At 40.2% G+C, this 20,770-nt stretch overlaps 1 protein-coding gene and 1 pseudogene across 1 annotated transcript in view; one reads left to right on the top strand and one right to left on the bottom strand.

Moving 5' to 3' along the window:
* Positions 1-20,770, bottom strand: part of CHCHD3 (coiled-coil-helix-coiled-coil-helix domain containing 3) — a 287,860-nt gene that overhangs the window by 85,192 nt on the left and 181,898 nt on the right. The window contains exon 5 of the mRNA XM_060155965.1: positions 19,659-19,742. Within this exon, the coding sequence (XP_060011948.1) occupies positions 19,659-19,742 (84 nt within the window). The remainder of the gene's footprint in view (positions 1-19,658; positions 19,743-20,770) is intronic.
* LOC132524123 (heterogeneous nuclear ribonucleoprotein A1-like 3) lies at positions 4,782-5,744 on the top strand (annotated as a pseudogene).

Below are 20,770 nucleotides of genomic sequence, written 5' to 3'. Positions count from 1 at the left end.
GCTCCAGAATAGTCACTTTAACATTTACAGTCATGCCCAACCGCTGCAGCTTCAGCTGACTGTCCACGGTAGAGAAAACTTCGGGGACTCCAACCTTTTTCTGTTTTAATGATGGAGAGGAAGTGAGAGGGCAGTGGGGTGCCAGGAACATAAAAGTGGGGAGGGAAAGGTGAGAGAAGGAGAAAAAGAAAAAACAACCCCAAAGTGGAGACTCGGTACAAAGACAACAGGTGCAAAGAGTAGCTATTAGGCCTTTTATGTTTGGCTCAGTGAAAACAGGGAAGGGAACATGGAGGTGGTGAAAACAGATCTGTCCACCCTGTGCACAGGCTAAATGTTGTTAGAGGAGGACTTTTTGCCCAACTAATATTATAAACAGGTGTCGAGTCAAGCAGCCTATTTAGCCTCTTTGCGTCTAATGCAATCCCATCCCAAGTCCAACCTCCCAGGAGTCCATGCAGGACAAAGGGTGAGATTGCAGGCTTAGCTTCCAGGGATCAAATCCTGGCTCTCCCCCTTACTCTCTCTGTGACCTGGGATAAAGTACACACCATTACTCTGCCTCACTCTCGTCTATAAAATGAGGATAACCGTCCTGAACAGCTAGAAAGGGTAAATGAAGTAAGGCATGTAAAGTGCATGGCAGAGGACTGGCAAATGGTAGGCTCACGATAAATGTGGCCATTCTACCTTTCAAAGAGCTAAGTAGGATTATTCATGCTGACTTGGAATGCAAGCTCGGGGGAGGTCTAAGGAGAAAAGTACAAGGTCACAGGGAGACTCAGGCACATTTTCACTTGACACGGAATTTTGTAAAAGTACTTCAATATTCATCTACCCGATCCACAGCGCCTATTTACTATTCCTCTAGAACAAGGATTAGAATCACTCTTGAAATCAGAGTGCCATTTGAACTCAACATAGAACTGATCTGCTAACAAAATACAGACCAAAATAAGCACTGTCTGCCAGACTTGGCAAGACAGATACTGTAGTACTTGAAAAGCAAACCTGGCACTTTCTGAAAAGATAGTGAAGGATACACTAGAGCAATAAACGGCATGGAATCAAGGCAAGAGATTTGGGCAACTGGTGCTCAACAGTACCTGCCAGAGGGCTCTTCCCCATACATGGCGCAGCCTGGCGCTCGGTGCCTGCTCAAGTGGCACTTGATCAGAGCCCTTCCTACGTAAAACAGCATCTCCACCCCCTGCACGCTATCATTTTCTCTCCCCTTATTATGAGTTATTTTTCTTCATATAACTCACCACTACTTGACATGAAATATATTCGTTATTCAGTGTTATATTAACAGAGCGCTAACTTTATGAAAACAGGATTTTTTTTCCTGTTTTCCGCTGTTAAATCTGCAGAGTCTAAAATGGAGCCTTCCACATAGTTCACTCTAAATAAATATCAAATGAATGACTGAGCCTGGTAAACAGCTCGTGGTGACAAAGAAGAGAAAACGTTCAAGCAAAAATTCTCAATTGTTATTAAGAAGGGTACTAAATTGCTTGTTTTAAAAAAATAATGAGAACTATACAGCATAAAGAATATCCACCAACACATTCCTTTTGTATGTGGATAAACTTTTAAGAGCTGTAATTTTCTCAAAAGAAAAATGTTTTTTTCTGTATAATGGGATGAGCCAGAAGGTATATTATATAAAATAGGCTATGGGAAATTTTCTTAACTGCCCTATGGGTGTTCAAGGTGGTGAGTTAGCAGGTATTTTACCATATTTTGTACCACAGAGAAAAAGAGAAAGAAAAAACAATTAACAATGGATACTTATACCTTTATCTTTAAACTGTCGCATATTCAAATAAAAAGACATTCATCCACAACTGAGAAACCAGGTTTAATCCTTATAATGCCCATAATTTATAACAACTGGATACTTTAGTCATTAAAATATACTATGATTCAAGGGACTAAAAATATAAGAACTACATATATAAAAGATAATTTAAGGGGACTAACCAATATTAGTTGGTTGTTTTTTTTTTTTGTTTTTTTTTTTTTTTTTGCGGTACGCGGGCCTCTCACTGTTGTGGCCTCTCCCGTTGCGGAGCACAGGCTCCGGACGCGCAGGCTCAGCAGCCATGCCTCACGGGCCCAGCCGCTCCGCGGCATGTGGGATCTTCCCGGACCGGGGCACAAACCGGTGTCCCCTGCATTGGCAGGCGGACTCTCAACCACTGTGCCACCAGGGAAGCCCTAGTTGGGTTTTTTGGTTTGTTTTTTGAGACAGAAACAGTAAACAGAACAGGAAGTTGTGGGAAATATATGAAAATGAATTTACATGAGAAACATATTAGAGTTTCATACATATAAATCTTTTTGAAAGGTTACTGGCTTGGTAATTTTGTGTTTTAGACTTAAGTCTTTAAGTTTTATGAAAATTCTCAGATTGCCTTTTGAGGAATCTAGTCAAAAAAGGTACACTTTTAAAGAAGATAACACAGCCTACTGTGATTGTCTTCTGAGCTGGCCGACAATATGGTGAGACTCTTTGTTTTACAATTAAAAGGACTTCAGTGATTTTGCTCTTTGGTGAGTACTTTTAATAGATCCTTGCATAAACCGCACAAAATGATGAGACAGGCCAGAATTAAGCCTGACCTAGTACATTTTTCTGTAGAAATGAAATCTACAATATTGATATCAACACCCCCTATCACCTTCCTGCAGCCATGACCCCACCAGTGATGGTTTCTGCCACTCATGAATACAATCCAAAGTTAAACTCGTTTTTCAAGAAAAGACCCTTCTAACCAGGAATGTTCTTCCCCGTGAAATCCACCATTAGACGAGCGTGTCTGTCAAGGAAATGCCCCTCTGTGATTCCTCGCTGCATGTCTCCTTGCTCTTGCCCCATCACGACCCTGTGACCTGTCCTCACTCATGTTTTCATGCTCTCTCCTCCTTGTCATCCATTCCATTTTATGGGTAATAGGCAGAGGGTTTAAAAAAAAAACCCAAAAACCCCCCACTAGTTCTGTACTTCTTATTAAATAAAAAACTCTGCAAGACTGACCCTAAAATCACAATGCAGAAATAAATCCTTGTTCTACATTAATATCCTAAGTCAGAGACTTCCAATAGAAGATTAAAATGAAAAGCCAACACTAAAAAACAACAACAAGAACCAACCTAGACATGAGCTGTATAGAATTTCCTCCAGATTCTACAGCCTCCTCTGGACCTATGCTCCCCATACCCCAGCAACTTCCTTAAAGCTGCTACCCCCAAACTTCACCACCAGTCTCTGGAATCTGATTTCTTTGCCTTTGTGTGCCCAGTCTTGAGGAGCTGGAGTCCGACATTATAATATCACAGGGTTTAATAAATAAGCCATTTTTAACCTGGAAAAGTGAAAGTTCAACCAGCTTTGGGTTTCTGTTGCTGCTTTAATTTCCCTCCCATCAGCTGGGCTTATATTCATTCAACTCAATGGACAAAGATTCACCCCAGCCTCTCTCAAGAGATGGAGGATGACACAAAAACATAAGTGCACAAGTGCACGAAAGTATCCAGATTACTATCTACTCTCTCTGATACATATAGGTTGCCAAATCTGAATGGAAATACATACAAGAGAAATCCCTTTTTACCAGATAAAATGAAGTACATTAAAGAGCTCTGAAAATCAAAAAGATAACGTAGACCCAAATTGTAGCTTTTTAAAAAATTATGTCTATTTTACAAAACTGACCTACAATTGAGCCAGTGATTCTATTTCTTCTGGCAAAATTCAATATAACATTTCAACATGACAAAATAATAGATATTTTTTTCTAGGGTTTTTTTCCCCCAACAAGTTGCCTCAAACAGTGTATAATTATCAATCTCCTAGACGCTGGAGACTAATGATGATGATACCTGATGTTATCCTAATTTAATATCCATGTAAATTCACATATAATATTTTATTTCCTCTCCACACCCTCAGGAAACATGTTTTGAAAGCCAATTTACAGATGAGGGCTCTGAGGGTCAAACAGGTTACTTGGTATTTCCAAGGACAAAGAACTGGTACGTAGGAGGTCTAACATTTGAATCCATATCCACTTGTCTTTAATGCCATTATATTTACCTTGAGGTCCTTTGGTGGAGGGGTCCCAAGGCTTTGATGCATTCCAGAATCATCTAAGCTCATCTCCCTAACATTCTGAGGTCTGGGGTTATTCTTAAATATCGCAGGTAATGACCAGAAGACAAGCATTTGTGGGTATATGAAAATGAGCAACTGGAACAAACTAGCAACTTAGCTGTCCTTTCCTCTGATAGAACAATCAGGTGAGTTCTACTGAAAATTTCTTTCATTCGGTATAGCAATTAATGTTAAGACTACTGCATGCCTGCTTTGTACCATGATATCAACAAAGCTAGTGAAACTTTATTGCTTGTTTGATTAAGTTTCATAAAGCCTAAGGAATGGTTCCCAAGTATTCATTATATTTCAGTCACCTCTGCAATAGCTGGGATGGCCACCCCAACACAAATCACTTCTAGGAACCTAAATAAACAAATACTCATTCACTAACTTAGAACTTATTTGATGAGACAATTACAAGGAATTGGTAGACAATGCCACCACTCCCTTCCCCAACTACATAAAACCAATTTTTAAACCTCCAGGTTTCTGTTTCCTCATCTGAAAAAGTACACTTCTGTGCTAGATGAATATTAAAGTTCCAAGAAGCACTTTCTGCTCGTGGACGCCGCCGAGTAAGCATTGTTGACGTCTCCCCCACCCACCCTCCACTGCCGTCATGTCTAAGTCAGAGTCACCCAAAGAGCCCGAACAGCTGCGGAAGCTCTTCATCAGAGGTGTGAACTCTGAAACAACCGATGAGAGCCTGAGGAGCCATTGTGAGCAGCTGGGAGCGTGCACAGACTGTGTGGTGATGAGGGATCCAAACAACAAACGCTCCAGAGGCTTCGGGTTTGTCACATATGCCACCGTGGAGGAGGCGGATGCGGCCATGAAGGCAAGGCCACACAAGGTGGATGGAAGAGTTGGGGAACCAAAGAGGGCTGTCTCAAGAGAAGATTCTCAAAGACCTGGTGCCCACTCAACTGTGAAAAAGATTTTTGTTGGTGGCATTAAAGAAGACACTGAAGAACATCATCTAAGAGATTACTTTGAACAGTAGGGGAAAATTGAAGTGATTGAAATCGTGACTGACCGAGGCAGTGGCAAAAAGAGAGGCTTTGCTTTCGTAACCTTTGATGACCATGACTCTGTAGACAAGATTGTCATTCAGAAATACCACACTGTGAATGGCTACAACTGTGACGTAAGGAAAGCCCTATCTCAGCAAGAGATGGCTAGTGCCTCATCCAGCCAAAGAGGTCGAAGTGGTTCTGGAAACTTTGGTGGTGGTCGTGGAGGTAGTTTTGGTGGGAATGACAACTTTGGTCGTGGAGGAAACTTCAGTGGTCGAGGTGGCTTTGGTGGCAGCCGTGGTGGTGGTGGATATGGTGGCAGTGGGGATGGCTATAATGGATTTGGTAATGATGGAAGCAATTGTGGAGGTGGTGGAAGCTACAATGATTTTGGCAGTTACAACAATCAATCTTCAAATTTTGGACCCATGAAAGGAAGAAACTTTGGAGGCAGAAGTTCTGGCCCCCATGGTGGTGGAGGTCAATACTCTGCCAAACCCCAAAACCGAGGTGGCTGTGGCGGTTCCAGCAGCAGCAGGAGCTGTGGCAGTGGCAGAAGGTTCTGATGACTGCCGGGAAACAACGCTTAGCAGGAGAGGGGAGCCAGGGAAGTGACAGGGAAGCTCCAGGTTACAACAGATTTGTGAACTCAGCCAAGCACAGCGTTGGCAGGGCCTGGCTGCTACAAAGAAGACATGTTTTAGACAATACTCATGTGTATGGGCAAAAAAAACTCGAGGACTGTATTTGTGACTAATTGTATAACAGGTTATTTTAGTTTCTGTTCTGTGGAAAGTGTAAAGCATTCCAACAAACGGTTTTAATGTAGACTTTTTTGCACCCATGCTGTTGATTGCTAAATGTAATAGTCTGATCATGACGCTGAATAAATGTGTCTTTAAAAAAAAAAAAAGTTCCAAGAAGCAGTAAACTTCTATGTGTCTATAAAATATTCCATTTCACTAACATAGCATCCAGGTATTAATACTGGTTTTAATCGTCAGTCAACACAGGCTTTAAAACATCAGCAATCTTGTTCTGCTGCCTGGCAAGGCTTAAAACCCAGGATTTCATCAGAATCACTGTTTCCATCTGGCAACATGTAGAGTAACATTCATTCAGAAACTATCTTTTGCATAATTACTCTTAAATAGCTAGGGTATAACTGACAGTTCTGTAAATGTAGTTACTTTATGTAACTTGTGCCTCTATTTAGCACAATATACTTATCCTTTTGTCTTTCTGGCATTATTCTTTTGGGAACTGAGGTCACGGTCAAATCCAAATGATATAATTTTTTAATGTACCCACCAGAGAAATGGCAGTCTCTGCCTTTAATTACATGCTATTGAATTTTAACAAACAGTTCTAGGAATGTCTGCCAAATTTCTACAATCTAGAGCAACTACATCATGAGAGAAAAGACGGTTTATAATTTATTATGTATTATTTTTCTGGAACTACAGAAATATTCACTGTAGTTCTAGTTAAATTTTCATTTTAACAATAGCTAGATAAACAGAAACACAGACCTTCTCAGCACATGGACTGCCTACCCAAGGATCTTAACTCTCAGCCTTGAACTACTCTTCTCTCACTTCTATTTTCACTCTCCACCTCACATCACTTACAGTCTGTCTAGGCAAGGTAGAGACTACATTATGATTAAATTCTAGAAATGCTAATATTAAGAAGAAATGACAGGCAAGGAGGAGGGATGAGATAGCAGAGGTAAACCGTGCCTGCGTTAGTCACTCCATGGATCACAGGACCTACTGTGCACAATACCGGGGCACGGAGTACGTGCTCAATATCCCCTAAACAGGGGATGTCTAACACGGGGCAGAGCAATGTACAGAGAGACAGCAAGCTTGGGGATTTCCTAGTGAATAACACTGAAGCAGTAGAGGGAAAACCATCATGGAGGTTAAATGCAGGAATGGCTTAAGGGTAGCTGACTGAGTGTTAACTTTCTGAGATTTAATTACTTGGGTTAATTCAGAGGCAGAGCCTAGGGAAGCCCCTGAATTGAAGTTTAAATAGCTGTAAGATAGGAGCAACACCTCTGGCCTTAAACTAGAGAAAGGAAATTGACAGTAAACTCATATTTGTGTGACAATAACCTAAATTTGCAGGAAGTTTATGCTCCAAGATTCCATATGTACGCAATCTGAACAGCAGGCTAAGTAGGCTGGACTGCTGTGGACACAGGAGTTCAAGGGCTACGTTGGAGATCTATTAGAAAGAAATGATTTTGCAAAGTAGGCCATGGCAAAGGAAGACGGTGAGGGCAAAGGTGCCCAAGTGGCAATGGGAGCTACAAGAAGATCATTCTTGGACCCTCCACCCGCTTCTCTCGCTGTCATCCCACTAAGCCTCTTCACCATCACCATGGCTGATCTAGCCTGGCTTTAATTTTGATTTCTGGTTATTTCTCCCCCTGGTATTTCCAGGACCATCATCTTTTCCCTCCATCCTCTCAGAGGCTAAGGCCCAACCTACAGATCCTTTACTGTTTCCTTACTGTCAGCATCTCTCCTATCCGTTTAGTCTAGGTACTAAAGCCATACTAATTGTATCCATCATCTGATCATGAAACAGGTTTAATATCACTTCACTGCAGAATATGATCCACTGTTAAGTAAGACTGCTGGTGCTTAGTTTATGTAAGAAGCCAAGTACAAATGCTGCTAAGGGAAACATGGCTGAGAATCTGTTACTTGACTCTACTGGCTCTAAACAAAAAGTGTCATGCCCACTTCCACCAAAATTCTTCCTAAAATCTGGGCAAGGGGAGTGGAATTGCATAATAACTGTAATGTCAGAAAGCCTCAAGGGAGTATTGTAGTCTACCACTGGTCACACAGAAGGAGAGGCTGTCAGTGAGGAGACAGAGGCCTGGCTACACTGGCTGGGAAACTTTAGGGCAAGTTACTTGATGTCTCTGAGTCTGAAGAACAAAGTCAGTAACTGGTTAGGTGGTGAAGGAAGAAAATACCTTCCCCTAGAGGTCTGTCCAGGGGTTAAAATGATTGTGTTAAATAATTTTGTGTACTGCCAGGCTTATAATAGTCCCTCAATAGATGGTGGCTGTTTTAATATGATGCTGATGATGATAATACTGTATTTCTTGGCCAGCAGCCTTGGAACAGCAAGGATGTCCACAGTGCAAAGTACCCAGGAACATTTTCACCAAAAGCCAAGTTTGGGGATAACTCATGAAGTTCGGATTCTATTTAGGACAGGGTTTGTGGACAAAACTGATTACCCCTGGCTCAAGTCACATAAACGTAACGGATAAGAACATCACTTAGGCAATATGATTTAATTTACTTCAAAGGTTTGCGCCCAAATAGTAGCATCTGCACTGACTATTTCATTTTATGTAAATAAGATATGCAGCTGCATTACTATCAGTAGCTGGCATGGCTGGAGCAGAAGGACCCTCACCTGAATCTCTAGGAAACTTGCAGGGTAAGGTGTAACTTGAGGTGAGGTGCACCTGGAAGATGCATATCTAAGGTACCTGGGCCACTTCTGGGATTAAAGCCTTTCACCTGCTGAAAACTCCTTTATTCATTTACTCAACAAAGATCTGTCAGGCACCTACTATGTGCCAGGCTCTGTTGCAGGGGCTAGGGATAGAGCAGTGAACAGACAGGGTTCCCACCCTCATAGACCTCATGTGAAACCACAAGTCGTGAGGGGGCAGTGCTGTGGCCACACTGTCCTCCCTGGACTCTTGAGCTTAACCGTCTCTGAAGCTGAATGAGATTACAGAGCAGGACTGTTGACCTTCATTCAACTTCCTAGGATACAAAGACTGCACTACTTTCTGACCTAGGCAAGCAAACCTTACTGCTTCCAAACCTCTTTCTGAACGGTCACAGAAAACTCGAGACTCTGAAGGAGTGGAAGATATTGATACATCTTTTGTTTGTTCCTCCAGCTCTAGATCTTGGTAAACACTTTTGGGTTAAAGACCCACAGTGGTAATTAAATATTTATCAAATCTGATTACCCTCCTACTTCATTCCATGAAAAAGAAGGAAAATCCTACTGCGAGCCTGGATCCTTGGTGGCATTCTGTGTGCCCAATTCTTCACATGAGGATGTATGACTCTTGGGTTAATGGGCGTGATTCTGTGTCCTGTGGTGGGAGGGCCCTGATGAAACTGAGCTACCATGGGTACAGCTTTCTCAAAGACTCTTAGATAGGCCAGAGATTATGAAGACAGTTTAGAGTCAGAACACAGCCCTCCAGAGGAACTTTAGAATCCCTAGGCCTCTTCCTCTTCTGTCCACCCTTCTGCAACACCGTACAAAGGCAGGCAATTCCAGGATGGCTGCAGGTCCTCAGAAGCCCTCAAATTAGGAACTCTATCAACAAACTTCTATGGCTGCCCGACCTCTACATTCTAGGATGCAGATAAGGAAGGACTCAAAAAAAATGTAAGTCCTGGCATTATGCAGGGCACAGAAAATCTCAGATGGTGTACTGGGATAAGTTAATGAGTGTTTCTTGAAAAAAAAGGCTCTATGGTTTAATGCTGAAACATGGCATGCAGTATCCTCATCTTGGAAGCTCAGAATGTATACAAACTCTGAGAAGGCCTACAGTAAAGAAATCTGTTCTGCTTAGTTAAGCTTAGCACTCTTCAAAATTATTTGGCCAAGGCACCCATCCCACCTCCTGACTAACACATTAATTTTAAAAGTTATCTAGTGCCTATTATGTGCCAGGCACTATCATGGTGATCAAAAAGTGGAAATAGTTCTGGTCTTCATGGAACTTACATAATTAACATTTATTTTCAAATATAGCTATTTAACACAACCAGTTCACTGGGTCTGTCTACCTATCTATCTATCTATTTATTGGCTGCGTTGGGTCTTCGTTGCTGTGAGCAGGCTTTCTCTAGTTGTGGTGAGCGGGGGCTACTCTTCGTTGCAGTGTGCGGGCTTCTCATCGCGGTGGCTTCTCTTGCTGCGGAGCACGGGCTCTAGGCACGGGGGTTTCAGTAGTTGTGGTGTGCAGGCTCTGGAGTTGTGGCTCATGGGCTCTAGAGCACAGGTTCAGTAGTTGCGGCACACGGGCTTAGTTGCTCCGCAGCACGTGGGTTCCCGGACCAGGGCTCGAACCCGTGTCCCCTGCATTGGCAGGCGGATTCTCAACCACTGCGCCACCAGAGAAGTCCCAGTTCACTGGGTCTTTACCTGAGCATTTAACCTGACGAATCTCTTCAACCCACTAAATCCCACTTTAAATCCCATGATCTTTAGACCTTTAAGGGACAAAAAGTAGCAGCTACTCCTCACAAAGTATTTCTGCTCTGGAAAACAGTCTGGCAAAGCCTCCACGGATCCACTGTGGCAATTAAAAGCTCTGTACCAGATGCCAACAGGTGTTTGTACCGTTTGTATTCATCACTATACCTACGTACAGTGCCTGGCTCACCGGAGGAATTTAACAAATGTGTGTTTGAATGAATGGTGAATGCCAATGACCCCCTCTAGCGCCCTCCACCCCAAATTCTGATAAGAATGACCAAGGTCAAACTCCTATGTTAGTCTCCATGGCCAGCCTGGATTTAGATTCCCTTCATTAAATGCTGACCTTACCGTGCCAACCTGCTTTTATATGCCAAGTTCAGATATGGGCACTTCTTACTTGATGATGTTAAGAGATAACACTATTTGCAAATGTTTTAATGACCAAATATATCTTTCTTAATGAAGCTAATGTGTTGAAACATAATCCCTTATAGAGGCACAGCTGGCTCATGGTCTGAACATAAAACTGGGATTCAAGTGCATCTTCTAACGCCAGCCCTGCAATTTCCTTTAAAAAAAATTAATATTCATGTATTTTAATTTTTTAGTCAGTAAAATAGGGAAATAAGCACTAGCTGGTCTGCCTAAATGGAGTACACTTGAAATATATAAATAAACAAGATACCAAGAAGCAAAACAATCACTAATTATGAAATTGGATGCAAAGAAAATTTAAGAGATTTAGCTCTTTTTCAATCAAATACACAGGAAATACACAGGAAATGCAGAATGACTTCCTGGGTGCAATATTCTTATCAATAACAAGAAAAGATTCCAAAGAAAGGAAAGAGGATATTAACTGCTTTTCAAATAAGACAGCCTACTGAGCCCCCCAGACAAAATGAACAGAATCTTTAAAAGTGGAATTAATATTCCCTGGATTTCACAACACTTTATTTCTTACCTTGTCTTTACACATTCAAGTGGCATACCATTTTAAAAACTGTCATGGTAAGCAGAATCTATTTTATTGTAGAGTCTTTCACAAGGTAAAGGAAATGTGAAGAGCTGAGAAAGTAAGCAACCCATACTGTTGGCATCTTAGCACTTATGATCATGACAAGTACTCAAAAAAGGCAATACTGGGCTTTAAAGCTGGAGCCCTGGGGCTATCGCTGCAAAGCACAGTGGTCCATTCTAAGATATGAATAGAGAAAAGGAAGAGATCATTAAATTATAATTTCCACGCACAATTGGTACAAGTATTTCCTACCAACAGGATTGATATGAAAGCAAGATCCCAGAATAAAGCTGCTCAGCAGAGAGGATGGCAGTATAGTGTCCTGTAAATTTGATTTCACTGAAAGCCCTGACACATCATAATAGTGAAATCCTATTTACTGTAGCAAGCAGGGTGGATAATGCTATTTAATACTTGGTATACTCTGTGCCATCAGCCCATAGCTTTGTACTCCACATTCTCATCTTACCTTAAGGTTAATACTTCTTGACAGCCTACATGGTAAATAGAGCCCCAAATTAAGTGCTGATACCATGATTTACAAATCTTTCCTCTAAAGTTAGGCATAGAAAAACTGGCTCCAGTTAAAGGGATCATTTTTACGGGATGCACTTTTAACTGTTCATCCTGGAAAAAATTTAAGTCTCGTATCCCTAAAGCCAGATTAAGAAAGCATTTCAAGGTTACCCAAGGTTACCACATTTCCCATTAGAAAATTCAGAGAGGTTAACAGAAAAGCCAATGTGTTTGGAGGACTTGTTGAATAATGAATTAAGGATAAGACCCCCATATTCACTATACTGTATCAATTTTCTTGCCCCTAGAGAACAAAAATAGAAGGAAAAAAAAAAGTCCACCCTGCTTGCTGCTTTTGGAGTATCTGCAATAATAAACTTCCCTTAGGGAGCCCGGTAAGAGTGCAAAAGGGTTCAGTCTCTGAATCTAAGTTAAAAATAACTGTTTCAATTACATTAACAAAGGATATGGTGATATTGGGCCTTATTAATTTCTCTACCTAACAATTAACATCTAAGTGCATTTATTTGAACTATCATTACTTGTTAATGATAAAAAAAAAAATCTCAGAGCAACTGAAGGTACATGCTGAAAACCACTTTGCTGAAACCTCTGCCGTTTTTAATGGTATTATGATTAAAAGTGACATTGGCTTCTATGCCTTCAACATCCAAACTCCTGGACCAGAGAGGCTTATCTTTCTGCAACCCTCGGTAACTACAGAAACCACAGAGACTGCCTTGATATCAAGATGAATGAGGAGGCCAGTACAAAATTTCCAAGTGTCGAAGGAATAATCTCTCTCTCTAGGCCGACAAATGCAAACTAGCATAACCTACGGAGGCATATCTACCACAAAGTTATGCTTTTAACTACTGTGTTAAATTTGCTATATCACAGTGCATGGCCAAAACATACACATTATTTAGTGTATATATCAGCTACCCATATGACCTAGAATCACTGATAACTGTTTAGAAAGCACCTCAGGGGGAAAACATCGAAGGGGTTTTTTTATCCCATAAATTGAGTTTAAGCAGTTATCGCCCTACCCCAAAATAGATTGTTTATGTTTTAGGATCTCAGATGTCAGTGGTCTGTGATTCTATCCTGTATTAATCCCTTGAAATGGCTGACCCAGCTCTGCTCAATGAAATATTTTTACAGTGACAGACTTCATCTGGTAGTAAAAATGCATAATAATTTCTTCGCATAAGGAACACACTGGGCTGGCAATAATCTGTTCTGTTGTCATTTCTCTTTATTATCATTCTTGGCATTATTTTTCCCCCAAGCTTTGCAAAGAGGAACACAGAAATGAAGGTACTAATGACAAAGAAGTCGTCAAGCAATCATAAAAGCCAATTAATCATACAGATGAGCCCAACACTGTGATGCAATAGAAGATATGCCACCCACTATAAGTAAAAAGGCTTTTAAAAATTGCTCATTTGATGTAAGCATGACCTTAGAATTTAATTAGCAACTCTCTCCACAGGTGATGAACTAGTAAAGTACTTTTCTTCTTAATGACAATTTATTTTTCACCATTCTCTTTGCCCTGCTCTCTTTTGCTCAGCTTGTATAATTCCCTCTCCTCCTTAATTGTATGCGGTTGACTGCAATGTGTATGTAAATAGCTGCTGAAATCCAGAGGAGCCTGTAACCTGAAAGCAATACATACCCCACTACCCTGTTGATCTGAACACTGTAACAGTACCCAACTAAGCTCTCTGATCTCCCTCAGCTCCTCAAGCCACCAGGCCTTTTACAGCTCTCTTCATGCTGTGCCAAACCCCACCATTCTCATGAACGCCAAAAGCAAAGTGCATTCAGTAGAGCAAATCAATTCAATTCATAATTGAGAAGTCAGACATGCAAGATACACTGATCATCAAAGAACTCATATCTCTAGATGTCCTGGGGAGTGAGGGGTCCTTCATCCTAGAAGATGCTGGGAGAATCTGGATTCTGCCCTGTTATAATATGGCCTTGGTCCTGCCTCTCAATTTCCTTCCAGAGTGCTAACAGACTACGAGAAAAATACACACTTTCCTGAAGAATATCCAGGCAATGGATGTTCCGGGAGCAGGCAATCCAGGCTCTAATTAGATAACCATCAAAACAGTTGATAAAACAGTTACAGAAAGTTTGTTTTCTTTCTAGAGATGGAATGAGATGACTATCCTGTAGTAACACTGTGAGCATATGAATGAATGAATCTCAAAGACATTTCTAAACTGCTTGAATGACTATGAATTTCTTACTTCAAAGTAAAAGCAGCACAACTAGATATTACAGTAACTCTTGGGGGTATCATGTTGCAGTCGCTAAGTAATAAGACCCTGTTTATTCCCTTTTGGTCCAATTTTCCCAGGAAGTGCCAAATCCTGGGGAGAAAATTAGGCATTTTGAATGCTAAACATTTTCAGATTATGAGGTGGCACTGATCAAGTTTTAACATCAGGACCTAAAAAGTTGTATTAGAAGCCAGAAGGAGTTAATTTACTACCCAAAGAATTAACAAAGCAATCAGCAGGATTTAACTTCTTAAGTGCACAACTGACAAACATTACAGATGGTACTGGACAATGGCTAAAAGCTCAGGTGTTGGACCTGGCTCAAATCCAGATCACACTTTGTCTGTATATTCTTCGGCAAGTTACTTGAAGCCTTAGGACATTCATCTAAACAACAGGGTTGACAGCCTCATAGGGTTGTTTATGATAATAAAATGACATAATCCATGCAAAGTGCCCAGCACAACATAAATACTCAAAAAATGTTACTGTTAGCTACTAGGACGATGAGGATGCTATAAATATCCAGATATTCAAAGTTAAACTTGATTTTCTCACAGGATAGATTTAGATTATTAATTTAAATAACTAATGAAGATACTAAATATTTTGTGAATACTTAAGAACTGTACACTAATAGCTTGGACCTAACTTTATGGCATAAGCTTAGTAAATGTAGGATTCGTTCACTGCACGCCTACTACGTGAGTTGTGGGAAATAAGAAAATGACCTTTATCCTCAAGGAGTTTACAAAATAAACACAGATAACTAATCATAATTGTCATAAATGTGGCACATTAAGGGAGGTACACAAAGCATTATGGAGAATTCCCTGAGGGACTGGCAAAGGCTTCTTAGAAACATCTAAGAACCTTTTCTTCGAAAGCTGCCCTGGGCTTTCTTTCATCAAATCTCCCAACAGGAATTAATACTCTCAAGCCTCTTACCTCAACCACCAGGAATTGATACTCAAGCCTCTCTTATTTAGGGCATACCTACATGCAACGCCTCTCACATTCTTTTTTTTTTTCCCCTTTTAATTAATTTATTTATTTTTGGTTGCCTTGGGTTTTCGTTGCTGCACGCAGGCTTTCTCTAGTTGCGGTGAGCGGGGGCTACTCTTCGTTGTGGTGCCTGGGCTTCTCATTGCAGTGGCTTCTCTTGTTGCGGAGCATGGGCTCTAGGCACACGGGCTTCAGTAGTGGTGGCGCGCGGGCTTAGTTGCTCCTCGGCACGTGGGATCTTCTCAGACCAGGGCTTGAACCCGTGTCCCCTGCATTGGCAGGCGGCTTCTTAACCACTGCGCCACCAGGGAAGTCCACGTTCTTAAAATACAAAAGTTTATCTCACGTCCACGTCAACGTTGTTTGATGAAGCTGGCAACATTTGCAATGAAACAAGGACTCAAAAAACTTTTAAATGGCTTTGACCTTCTTTCTCAGTGAAGAGTTGTTGCTTTTGCATACTGGTTCCGAGAAGCGTGAAATTGGTGTCCAATTAAATTGCACTTATTACTCCTCCCGAGTTAGTGAAAGGAGAAAGTTATCTCAGACTCCTGGTGAACCAGCCAATATAAATACCTGGGACGAGAAAGCTCCATTCACACAAGGGAATGTCTAACTGATAAGGAGTTTACTGAAATAGAACCAAGAGGCACACCAAGCTGTATTATAGAACTGAATGTGCTTCAAATGCTCAACAAACTTGGGTACATAATTCTCAAATGACCATGAATTTCTCACTTCAAAGTAAAAGAAGCACAATGAGATATTAAGATAACTCTTAGGGGTATCATGCTGTAGGTGCATCACGAAATTTGCCTCAAGTCAATGAAAATGAATAGTTGAGTAACAAGACTGAGTCATAAAAAAGTGATTATGCATACAATTACTGTGTTTGCTAATCTAGCTGATGGGCAGATGGTACGGTGGTCTTAGAAATCATCCCTGTAATGACTCTGTAAAAGACTCAGTGTCCCCTCCTCTCCATTAATATACCACCTAGTATTCAGTGTATGGTTTCTTAAGTTCACTTGGTTAAAATAGAGAAAGATATGTACTTATATCCACTTTTAAACTTGAATTTTAAACAGGAACCTGGGATTTCATTGTAAGTTAATGATTCTGCAAGTTATAATACCACAATCATTTTTTTTCTTACATTATCCACTATTGGATTGGGCATTTTACATCTTTTAACACAAAGTGTGTAGAATTTCTAACAGAAATGGTTAGACGTTGTACTTTTCACTGTCATCACAAGAAAAACCCTCTTTACAATCTTTCGCATTAAGGCTAGAAAATGCTTCGTCTCTGGACACCTAAATGTCTCTCAAATGTTCCTAGATGAAATCCAATTGGACAAAATTCACCTTAGGTACTTTAGGAATGGCAGTAATAAACAAAAACAAGATATTATAAAATGGGCAGAAGACACCAGAAAGCTGAATAACACTAAAGTAATTTTATGATTTTTAATATCTTGCACACAATGGAAAGGAAATATTCTTTAATGGCAACAGCTTGAATTTGCTAAGCTCTTTCCAGTTTTCAAGGGGCTTTTAAATGTATCATTTTAAGGAACCAGAGACCACGAGAGATTAGGTGAATTGTCAAATAACTAGATGAAAAAGCCATGCCTTCTGACTCCTAGTCCAGCATTCTTTCCACCACATGTTCTTAAATATGGAGTTATTAAGTATTAACTAATAATAATGTGATTATTCCTCCTCGGCATTCTTCTAAGTTCACTCAGCTTCTCAGCTTTCAGTTAAAATTCCTAAATAACTTCTTTCCAGCCTCATCTTCAAAAAAGAAAAGATGTGTGTTTGTGTGTTATAAGAAGACGTTTGTGACAATGATTTGGTATCAGCACACCATGTCCACCTGACCTTCCCCACCTTGTTCTAACCTGAGACCAGAAACAACAGTTAACTGTTAAGCAGACCCCTTTAATCGGCTGAGAGCAAATCCTCTCAGTGCCTCATACCCATCACTGAATATCTCTATCAAATTGGTGGATTTATGAGAAATGGGTAAATATTTAGGCATATTTAAATATGCCTTTTCTTATACCTAACAGTAATCGATGAGGACTTCAAAAGGTATCTAGCATAGTAATACTTGAAAGCAAAGAAAACTATCACTGAGTGGGGAAAAAGCAGGTCCTGGTTAATCACCTCAAAAACTTTTACTCAATCATTTTATTCCGCTAACATGTACTCATTATATCAGGGACAGTGCTCTGGATAGACAGAAGTAAAAAGAAGAGCTACCACTGACTGAATGGTTACCCTGTCCTGGACACTATTATAGGTGATTTGTGAGAATTATCTCATTTAACAAATTAATGAGGTAAGTACTATTATACCATCATTTTATAGCTGAGGAAACTGGAAGTTTACGTTAGATACTCCATGAGATGCAGCAGTTAAATGTCAGTTCAGGGATTTGAATCCAAGCCACCTGATGTCAGAACCTGTGCACTAAACCAGGCTTCTGCAAACCACAACTCATGGGGCAAATCCAGCCCGCCACCTGTTTTACTACAGCCCTAAGAATGGTGTTACGTTTTTAAATGGTTGGGGGAAAAAAATCAGAAGAGTATTTCATCACATTTGAAAATTACATGAAATTCTAACTTCAGTGTCCACATATTAGAACAGTCACACTTGTTCACTGACATACTGGCTATGGCTGCTTTCACATTACAATGGCAGAGTCGAGTAGTTGCAACAGAAACCATACATGGCCTGCAAAGCCTGCAATATTTACTATCTGGCCCTTTACAGAAAGATGTGCTGACTTCTGTGCTAAGCATTTCCACTTTATGCTTATTTAACATCTCTACTTGGATGTCTTAAGTAGCATCCCAAACTTACCATATCCAAAATCGAACTGATTTCCTCCACTACCCACATCCAGATCCATATTTTAATAGCCTTGGCCTTGGAAAATCCATCCTTCTAGCTGTAAAAGCTATATACCTAGAATATCTCTGAGTTCTTTCTTTCACTCATGTTCAAAACCACCAGCACATCTGGTCAGCTCTGCCTGTGAAACATCCAACCACATCTCATTCCTCCACTGCTAGCACCCTGGCCCAAGCCATCACCACCCCTTTTCTGAATTGCCACTATTACCTCCAAGTCCCTCTTGCTTCAGTTCTTGCCCAAGACAGCAGCCAGAATACTCTTCCACTCAAAAGCCCTCTTGGTGCTGGTCTGCTTCCCATTGCTGCAGACCTCTTCCCAGATGCCATTCCATTAGACAGGCCCTCCCTCTCCACCCAACCCCACACCTGCACTCTTAGGCCCTGGGACTCCTTTTCCCCCCACTTTACTGTCTGCCATATTATCACAATCTGCCATTCAACATGTTGACGAGGTTTTAATTGAATTTAAGCTCCACGAGGGCAGAAGTTTAGTTCACTTTCTTTATTAGCATATCTCTGGCACTACCAGAGCCTGGCATATATTAGGTAGATATCTGCTGAATCAGTGAGAAAATGGTCCCTACACTCAAGAAGCACTCAGTTCAGTGACATACAGAGACAGGTGAAGATGATCAACACACAAATATTTGTACTGAATGGGGCTTAATAGTTTCTTTCTTACTTTATCTAGTTTCTTATGAAACAACCTATTCTAAATCAATCAACTTTGGGGGTCTCAATCAAAGCAAAGAGAAAGCTAGCTTTGTAACCTCATGGTCTATGTATGAACTTATCCTAGACAACAAATACACTTCACTGAACAGGGGCACTGATTGGGTCCTCAAGCTCCCATTCTTAAACCCACTGCTTCCTTTTGTTCCAGCCTTAATTTCCTTCTTTGCGTCTCTGTCAAATTCCAGGGTCAGGTCAACCAGAGGTACTTCCTCCACTCCTCATCCTAACTCTTCTCCTGAGTCCTACTATTTAGCTCCTGTCCACCAGTTTTGAAGAAGACATTCATTTCTTGGCCACAAGTGCAGTGAAACAGCTTTCACAAAGACAATTTATCCTTTAAAACACTACCATTTCTAAGAACGTGCTCAAGTTTAGTCAATGTCTGGGAAAGCCAACAGTAGCACTCTACTGTTTGACCTGGAGACAATGCAGTTTCTAAACATACAGGGAAAAATATTTGGAAGGAGTTCCTTAGTAGTAAAACGCATCAATGAACAAACAACACAACAATATGCAAAACTACCGAAGTAAAAATGACATTATCTTCAAGAACGATCTGCACACTTGGCGTCTTCATTTCCTGGCCACTTTTTAATGAGACAAAGCAGTTACAGTGCTAATGTACTGATTTTTAAATATATACATGGGAACACCGCAAATGTGGTAAAAGAAGAGAATCACTGACAAGAAATAGTCATACCCTCTCCTCCAGTCTAGCCAGCTGCTCTTTGTAGAATGCATCCTGCTTCTTTATCACTCGATCTTTCTCTTCCAGCTGCTTAGCCTAAAAAAAGAAATGAAGAATATACTATATGAAGAAAAAGCAGTAACAGCAAAGCAGAAGTATAAATTGCATTAGAAATAAGTATTCAAAGATGAAGATTTTTGCAATCTATTAGGTCTCTGCCATAGAAAAAACATTAATAAGATGAGGACTGCTGCATCTAAATGTAAAGAATGAGTCTGCATTGCACTTGTTGTTAACTGTAACAGCTGTGTCCTACTTTGTCCAAGTGTTTTTGATAATGTCAGAATACAGCACAGACAGTTTTATTTAACTTCTCTTTCGAAGAGTAATTTCAAGGATTAATATTTTGCACAATAAGACTTTGATTTTATTCCAGGTATAATACACGTGGTTATTAACCATCTTTCTGGAGCGATAACCACAAGAAAACGCCTATATAAGATTTTGTACATCAACCTTAACGTTTGAGAACCCTTAAACTACCCAGTACAACCAGCATATAAACACATGTATTGGTCTACCTCCTTTTTAATGAAGTAGCTATCTTTGGCGAAAAGGGCAAAAACTATTGTATTTGTTTATTTGAATAATTTTAAATAATTAATAAAATAATAAAAGTAATTTTTAAACTCTTAGTTATCCCACTTCTAATTTATAAGATTTTCTTTTTACAAAATTAAAAATCAAGTAATAAAATATTTATTCTTGAAAAAAATAATGATAAAGATGCTTACTTTTGAATGTTTTTCAAGCTAAATTTAAAAATGCATTTCTTTGAAATCTTGCCATTTGGAACAACATGGATGTACCTAGAGGGTATTATGCTAAGTAAAATAAGGCACACAGAAAAAGAGAAATATTGTATGATTTCACTTATATGTGGAATCTAAAAAACAAAACAATGAACAAACATAGCCAAACAGAAACAGAGTCATAGATACAGAGAAGAAACAGACTGTCAGAGGGGAGGGGTGTGGGGAGGAGAGAAATAGGTGAGGGAGATTAAGAGGCAAACTTTCAGTTACAAAATAAATGATTCACAAATGTGAAATGTACCGTGTGGG

This window comes from Lagenorhynchus albirostris, chromosome 8 (genome assembly GCF_949774975.1).
Source record: "Lagenorhynchus albirostris chromosome 8, mLagAlb1.1, whole genome shotgun sequence".
NCBI lineage: Eukaryota > Metazoa > Chordata > Mammalia > Artiodactyla > Delphinidae > Lagenorhynchus > Lagenorhynchus albirostris.
This window is presented reverse-complemented; position numbering and strand designations above follow the sequence as displayed.